The sequence below is a fragment of the Oryzias melastigma genome, linkage group LG20 (genome assembly GCF_002922805.2).
Source record: "Oryzias melastigma strain HK-1 linkage group LG20, ASM292280v2, whole genome shotgun sequence".
NCBI lineage: Eukaryota > Metazoa > Chordata > Actinopteri > Beloniformes > Adrianichthyidae > Oryzias > Oryzias melastigma.
This window is the reverse complement of record NC_050531.1, coordinates 16,471,941-16,480,149: the sequence shown is the minus strand read 5'-3', so window position 1 is coordinate 16,480,149 and position 8,209 is coordinate 16,471,941. Positions and strand designations below refer to the sequence as shown.

The following is an 8,209-nucleotide window of genomic DNA, read 5'->3' as shown; positions in this document are numbered from 1 at the left end:
GAGATTCTAGTTGTAGATCAGCTCTTCTCTCTCCATAGGGAGCACGGGGCGGGAAGCGAAGTACCAAAACTGAAACCAATTAGGAACCGAAACCAAAACCAAAGAGCTGCTTTGGCACCAGAACCGCATAAAACCCAATCAGTGGCTTTTGCTCCTGCAGCAGCGCCGCTTTTCTCCTTCAGAATCACCTTGATCGTGTTACCGGTTGAAAAGTTATAGTACGTTAATGGTTTTGTGTTTAAGCGTCATTGGCGACACCTCAGGTGTTAAAGGGTTAAATGTTAAATTTAGCTTTAAGAGAGCAGGACATAACTTATTTTAATAAATCTTACTAAGACAAATTCTAGTAGTTTATTGGCAGATGACCTTTCATTTAAAGCAAGTGAAGCAAATCATATAATCTATATTAGAAGATACGGATGATGTTGAGAGGTTAAGATTATTTATTTTGAAGAGATGTACAAAAGCATAACTTAGATCACATAAAGAAATTAATCAGCGCAAAACCTTATAAAGATCTCAATGACAATAAAAATTCAAATCGAATAATAAAAAAAAAAAAATTTTAGAAAAAAAAATCCACAAACGAAAAATGATTCGAAAAAAATGAAAAAGAAAATGTTTCAAAAAACAAGAGAAAATCAGAAAAAATAAAATGAATGGCTCTGTACAGATCACAAAGCGTTTAAACGTTATTCTTAATTTTTTTTAAGCTTTAGCTCTGTGAAGTATTTTAAACTATATTTGATCTGTTTTTAAAGTGTTTTAAAGTTCTTTTCATTATGATTCTGCTGTTTTAGACAAAATCTAAAAACTTGTCATTTTCTAGGTCATAGTTTCTGCAGAGCGACAGGAGCTCATTAGAAATTCACCTCTTAGTTGTGGGCGGGGCTGTTGGTGTGAAGTAACCCTAACGCTGATATCTCAGGAAATCTTTGTTTACTCGCTCTCCCGCTAGCTTACAGCCCCTCACACCCCCAAGCTAACATTAGCATACAACAAAGATGATGAGCAATATCATTTGTATGCAGACGATCAGTTCTGATCCAGATTCCAGCTGACCAGGAAAACAAAGACGTTCATGGATCTGTTTGTCTACAAGTGGATGCTTCAGAATGGAGCAGAGCAAGGAGACTTAGGCTCCACCCATTTCACTTGCTGTCACAAATTTAAGCTTTTTCAAACTGTGCATTTATTAATTTTTTATATACTATACAAATTTAGTCATTTGTCATTATTGTAGATTTGTGTTTCAAATAAAGAGCTTTATGTTTACCAGTTTTTAAGTTAGTCATTTTCAAGTCTTGATGCAGATATCGACAGCAAATACAAAGGAACTGAGGGACTCCTCCATCAGCTGACAGGTACCGACAGTTGAAGCGAGCTGCAGTCTGGACTGTAGTTGAGATTCTAGCTGTAGATCAGCTCTTCTCTCTCCATGGGGTGCTGGAGGGTTTGTGGAGTCATCCACTCCATATGTGTTTGTAGATTTGGAGAAAGGGTTCATCCATGGTGTCATGTGGACGATGCAGCGTGAGTTTGGGGTCAGGTCCATGTACTACCAAAATTGTATTTAAAAACTCATTCTAATCATTGTAAGGGAGTTTTTTTTTTTTTTTTATAATGTTGTTCTCTGACTTTTTGAAGTTTTAAACAGTTCTCCAGAAACTTGAAAAAGATTTTCTCAGAAACTAATCATTTTTTTTATTTTTAACTTTTTTAAACTTTCTTCGGTCATAACTCTTCACAAATAATTAGAAAGTAAAATACATGTTAAGTTTCATTAGTTTGACTCAATGTTAATCCTGAGAAACAGAATTTTTGTTAATGCAATTTTCTTTATTTTTTGAATTCATTTTGACATTTTGAATGTGATGGAAATATCCACATTATCTTAATCTCACTTTTTTTTATTGAATCAAAAAGAACTTGAACCGTCAGTGCAGTGAGTAGAAAGTGAACTTAATTTCTCTTTTATTAATAAAGGTGTCCAATTCATTTTGGAGAAAAGAGAAAATTAAAAAAAAGTTTGACTGTTTTTTTAACCACTGCTTTGATGTAAAAAAAAAAACCTTGAATGAATGTAAATCCACGTAGACAATAAACATGGACATGAGGTGACTTTTCAACATAAGAAAACCTGCAACCAAATGTCAAAAGTGCATTTTAATACATTTGTATTCAACTTAACATTGTTTATGAAAAATAGAACAGTCAGGGAAACATAATGGTCTAACATGAAACCATAGAACCAAAACTCCTCAAACATCAATTTGTGCTCTAATAATAAAGAATAAATACTTAAAAAAAATGACGCTCGAACATTTTTTAAAGAGGTATAAAACAAAATCAGGATAACCGCCTGAACAGGAGTGTGAAGTGAACCCCAGCTGAAGTTCTATTACCAAATGGGTTGGCGTGTTTATTGGTTCACTGAGTGAATCTGTTTTTGCCTCTGTCTGGCTTTGCTAGAATTCAGTCTTTTCCTCTCGCACAGCCCGTTTGCTTTCCGGCAGAAGCAGATGGCGCTGAAGAAGCGGCAGTGGCACGTCGCACAGGCGTCACAGCAGCCCGACAGGCGTGAACAACTTTGGCCCAGCTGGGAGCAGCCGGGCTTTATGGGTTTTTGCTCAACTTTGGTGTGGAGGATGTCGTTTTGAGAAGGAGGGATTTCGACTGTCTTCTGGAAGACAAAGAAGAACCCTTAAAAAACAGTTAAAGGCCTCTGAGATCATTAGTTTCTGTGGCTAACAAAAAACAGCATAGATGTCAGTCTTACAGGTACAAGAAGTTGCTGATATTCATACAGTCCCCTTCTGGCAAACAGAGGTCCCACTCTGACTGGATTTGTGGATCCTGCAGAAAAAAAAAAATAATAACTGTAACATTAACCTGTCATTCTTGCTTTTAATTTCTCTCTAGGAGCCAAATCTATCACAGTATGTGATGACAAATCACTCAACAGCACATAATTCTAACCAGGATTTTAATAAAAGCACAGGCGCTTTTCTTTTTTTTTTGCTCCCCTTGTGTATTAAATATTTAAAAAAATGTTTTTCATGCAGTTTAGTGAATGGGATGAAGCCTGAGAAGCATGCAAAATCAAGATTTGCACCAAATAATTGTATCAATTTATCAGAGTCGATGCAAACGTTTTACACTCGTAGTGTAAGTTTAATTTCAGCTCTTGCAGACGCAGAGGTCAAAGTCGTCGATGCCTGATATTGGCCAAAGGACGAGGGTTGTGAATTGTGGTGCGTTTATGAGCAGCAGCGGGGGCCTCCTCCGTCCTTATCGTGCAGCGCTGACAGATCCGTGGTCCCTCTTCTGTTTTTCTTTTGATTCCAGACCACAAACACATCAAAACTGACCACTGCAGATGAGAGCGAGGCAGTAAATCCTTCGCCAGTAAATCTGAGGGCCCTCAAAAGCATCTCATTTTGAAGACGGACGGCTTCAGCACTCCAGCCGTAAACATTTGCAAAGTTAAAAAATAATAAATTAAGTCTTAGCTGCATGCCTTCCTGTCATCCATGTGCTGTTTTCTGTCTAAACACACACAGAATATATTTACTTTGACTGGATAGTTTTGACTTGGCAGAGATTTGCAGCGCTTTCCTTCACTTCTTTTCTTATGTAATTTCTGTGTGTTTGAAGTAATTTGCTTCAACAGAAGCATATTCTCACTAACTCCTTTCATCCTTTCCACATCAGAATTCTGAGCACCTTAAAACTCTTAAGTGCTGGAAATGTTGCAACATCATTAGTTGAGTTCACATATCTATAGCTTAATCTTCTCAGAAAGAAAAACAATCTCTTTAGAGCCAAAAATTTCCCAATTAGGAGAGCTGGAGGCCTTTAAAATCCTCAGAGCACAGTTTGTTCCTTCAGCTGAGATAGTTTAGGACCTGGATCGTTTTAGCAATTATTTCAGCCCTCTTAAGCACATTTTAGCATCTTCAGGGGGTTGTTTAAGCTGTCAAGGCTCACTTGCATTTTAAAAGAAATGTTTTCCATTAACATTTATTTGGACTAAAGCAGGATCATAACTTATGTTCTTTAAAAGTTAAAGCTGAGACATACAGCAAAGTAATATATATTACAGAACATAAAGTTTTTCCATCTCTTGACTGTATTTTAATTTAATGTATTTACTTTTCTTTCTTAATCTGCAATAGAGTTTGGAGCCCATTCACTCACCTTTGCTCTGCACAGTTGGCTCCTCGCTGAGCCATATATGTCTAGGTTTAGGATGAGGACTAGAACCGACAAAAGTCAAATGCAAAAAACACAAAAACAAAATCACCGCTTTCATCCTGGCTTCTTTTTTGGCGTCTCAAGGAGCTAAGAGAGGAGGAAAACTCTCTTCCAACCTTTTGACTGCCTCTGCCTCTCGGTGCTCCACGAATGATTCCTTTTTGAGAGGCAGGCTTGAACATGCGCAGAACCCCCACCCCCTTCATCTGGTTGTCAGCAATTATAATAAAGAGCAACGTCCTGGATGTTTTTGGTTAAAATTCCACACAAATGCGCCTTTTTCTTCTTTAAGTGAATGTGTTTTCTTCACACTTATCTCCTTTACTGGAATAATAGCTGCAGCTCTTATTTAAAAAGGTCAATTCAAGGGAAGGAATTGCATGCTGAAAGTCAAAACTGTCAAATTAAATAAGACTCTTCACAAATTTAACTGTACTGATGCTGCATTTTTGTTCCCAACATTAAAGTTTAGCTTTGATCAAGTCATTTCATTCAATTACTGCCAGCAATCTAAGAATGAGCTCTTGTTTTTACGGTTAGGTTGCACAACAAAAATCCCTTTCATGGTTTGACTTTTACACACAAAGTGTTCACATTTCCCTTCATTTATCTTTATGGTTTTATTCCAAAATAAAGGTTGTAATCCATTGTCTCTTTATCCATTAAATTTTCATTTTATCTTGCTTTAAATTATTGCAACTCAATTTCTGATGGCTTTCTCTTTAATCACTCAAATGAAAACAAAATTACATAATGTGGAAGACTATGTTGTCATTTTTATGTCATTGTTTTGAGCTGGGAAGGTGCGTGTGTAATGAAAGTCAGTCATCTAAATATTTGTGGAACCACATTGTCCAAATGTTACTGCGAAACAGATGCTCCACCAACCAAACAGCCTGTTACAAAATGCTAATAAATATCACATTATTTATAGGATATTGTCAGCATATTAAAGGCACACTTCAATGAAAACCGTGTTTTTAACATGTTGTAGCATTTTTCTCATGATGTAGGACATGTATAAAAGAGTTTAAGATTAAAACAGCATTATTATAGTTAAAAGACCACTGGGAATGCTTACAATAGATCAAAAATATGATTGTTGTCGGACTGCAAGCTTCTACAACTACATGCTTGCAATGTACATAAATATGTCAAATTGAATGTCTTTGTCACTGATTTATTCATCCATATTCTTAATTCCTTTGAGGTTCTAGGCATTGCTGGAGCCTATCCTGCTGCTTTAGGACGAAGGTGGGGTTCCCTGTTGAAGGGCCACACAACCACACACAATCATAATCCCACCTAAGCAACAATTTAGAATCTTCAATTAACCAAAGAATCATGTTTTTGGACTGTGGGAGAAAAGCCCCACATGCTCGAGGAGAGCATTCAAACTCCACACAGAAAGGACCCAGCTGTCTTATCACTACATCCAAATGCAGCACTAATTGTATGTATAGGTTTTTTAATATTACATTCAGGTCATTTCCGATAAAACATAGTATTTATTGTTCTTTTGTTTCCAAAAAGTATTACTGTAATACTGCAGAAGTTTAAAAACTTATATTTTTGAATAAAATGCAGGATGAAATACTGTTAGCATCTTAAATTAATATATGCTAATTTAACCTCAATATACTTTGTTTTCAATGACTCACAGCCACTGAAAACGATCTGAAAACTCACCCATTTTCAAGCACACAAGAAACACATCAGCTTTAACGTTTCACTGTCGATCATGTGTTTTTGATGTGGCTTTGAGTCTTGGCCAACAGTTCCAAGCATGGATCCTGCTGCGGATCAGGAAACGCGATCCATATGTCCACCTGTTGACTGACAAAGCATGTCAGAGCCATATGGATGCATTTCACAAGACATCAATCTGCCTGTTAGCCTTCTGCACCTGCTTCCCTCTGCTGAAGGTCTTGAGAAAGTGGACGCTATTGAATCTGTCACCCAGTAAAGTGAACTGTGAACACCCTAAAAAATTACATTGCACAAATAGGCACCGTTTGGAAGTGAGAGGTTTTTATTCTGAAATCTTCTTTGAAAATGATTTAAAATTCTTCAGCAAATATCTTCAGGTAGGGTGTTGTGTTGTAACCATGGGGCCCAAAGTGTGACAACATATCCCCCACACCATTAAACCACCACCGCCACCTTGAGTGGATCCATGCTTTCATGATGTTTACGCCAAATTCTTGGTGAGTCTGTGTGAATTGTAGCCTCAGCTTCCTGTTCTTAGATGACAGGAGTGGAACCCCGTCCGGTCTTCTTATGCTGTAGCCCATCTGCCTCATGGTTGGACGTGTTCAGAGATGCTCTTCTGCAGACCTCTGTTGTTATCAGTGGTTATTTAAGTTACTGTTGTCTTTCTATCAGCTGGAACCAGTCTGACCATTTTCCTCTGACCTCTTGCATCAACAAGGCATTTCCACCCACACAACTGCTGTTCACTGGACATTTTCTCTTTTTCTGACCATTCTCTGTAAACCCTAGAGATCAGCAGTTTCTGAAATACTGGCACCAACAACCATGTTCAAAGTCACTTCAATCACCTTTCTTCATCATTCTGATGCTCAGTTTGAACTGCAGCGATCGTCTTGACCATGTCTACATGTCTAAATGCATTAACTCGCTGCCATGTGATTGGCTGATTAGACGAGCACAGGTGTACCTAATGAAATGGGAGTGAGTGTATAACACATCAAGGGGTACAGCTTTATGAAATAGTTTAAACAGGGATTTTATTTTGTGAAGGAAGAAAAGAGAGGGAGCGCATTGGAAAGAAAGTGGAATATAGTAGAAAGAATGCACACTTTTGTTAAAACAATCAATGTTTTTTTCTATTAATCGATCTTGTTCACATCTGCTCTCAAAGCACATTTGAATGGATTCTTTTACAAAATTATGTTTTCTTTCAGCGCCAACTTCTTAATAAAATTCCATGGGCTTTTGGTTCACGTAAATTTATTGACCCTCGTGGACCTTCTTATCTCCATACGTCATGACAAACCAAGAACAACTGACAAGCATAAAGCAGAATCTAAAACACATAAAGGCCACGGCTGTTTATCAGGTTTGACGCAAGAGATGGCGGCGCCTATCACAACACGTGCAACCCTAAAGACGTATGAAAAAGGCACACTCTAAATACCATGGTCTATTTGGATCCTGGTTAAAGTTGCTTTAGCGTTGTAGCATGTGGTTTTTATGGTGCCAATGCCTTTTTGTCTTTTTGAAAGACGCTCATTATGGTCTGTGAGCTATAACTAAAAAGCTGTCTTGGCTTGCTCACTCCAAACATAAATCTGTAAAGAGTTTTTGAAGACATTAAAGCCAGTAAAGCTGACCTGTCTTTGACATGGCAAAACAAACTATGGTGCAGTTTAGATCTCTTTCTCTTTGAAGTATGATTTAGTCACACATAAAGCCTTAAAGATTTAGAGTTAAATGAACTCATTGCTTTGGAGATTAGAGAAAATAATTAAAAACAGAAACTTTCCAATGCATGTGAAGTTAAAGCAACCAAATAATGCTATTTAATAGATGAATAATCTTGAAATTGAACAGACTGCTTTGTTGAATAAAATGCTTGAAGCTGATGGCTTAACTCTACACCCTATTTTGAGAAAAACACTTGAGCTGATACCTCATTTGTGTTAACCCTAAAACTCCTGGTAAAACATTTTCCTTTAGTAGTGGTTGGTTGAGTATTCCTAACATTTAATGTTACAAAGTTGTGTTTAGAAACAGCAAACTTAAATTTTGAATATGTTTGTAACGGTATAACAGTACTTCCTAACCTACCTCCTTTCTTTTCTTTAACACTTTTCTTTTATTTAACCCTTTAACAACTTCAGACTGAAACTCAGATTAGGTCAGTGTGAATGAACTACAACCACAACAGATCAAGTGGGAGAAGGATTAAAGCTAAGAAAAGAGGAGA

The 8,209-nt window shown here is 37.1% G+C and overlaps 1 protein-coding gene across 2 annotated transcripts; it reads right to left on the bottom strand.

Annotated features, from left to right (window-relative positions):
• Positions 1 to 1,604: 1,604 nt before the first annotated feature.
• LOC112151338 (agouti-signaling protein) lies at positions 1,605 to 4,434 on the bottom strand. 2 transcript variants are annotated; one of them, XM_024280200.2, is made up of 3 exons: positions 4,201 to 4,434; positions 2,780 to 2,856; positions 1,605 to 2,680 (listed from the first exon to the last, which is right to left on the bottom strand). In XM_024280200.2, exons 1-3 carry the CDS (start codon positions 4,313 to 4,315, stop codon positions 2,423 to 2,425), a joined length of 450 nt encoding a protein of 149 aa, XP_024135968.1. In that variant the 5' UTR covers positions 4,316 to 4,434; the 3' UTR covers positions 1,605 to 2,422. The 2 variants fall into 2 exon arrangements, with proteins under 2 accessions (XP_024135968.1, XP_024135967.1); XM_024280199.2 differs by having other exon boundaries at positions 1,605 to 2,683; positions 4,201 to 4,432.
• Positions 4,435 to 8,209: the final 3,775 nt, after the last annotated feature.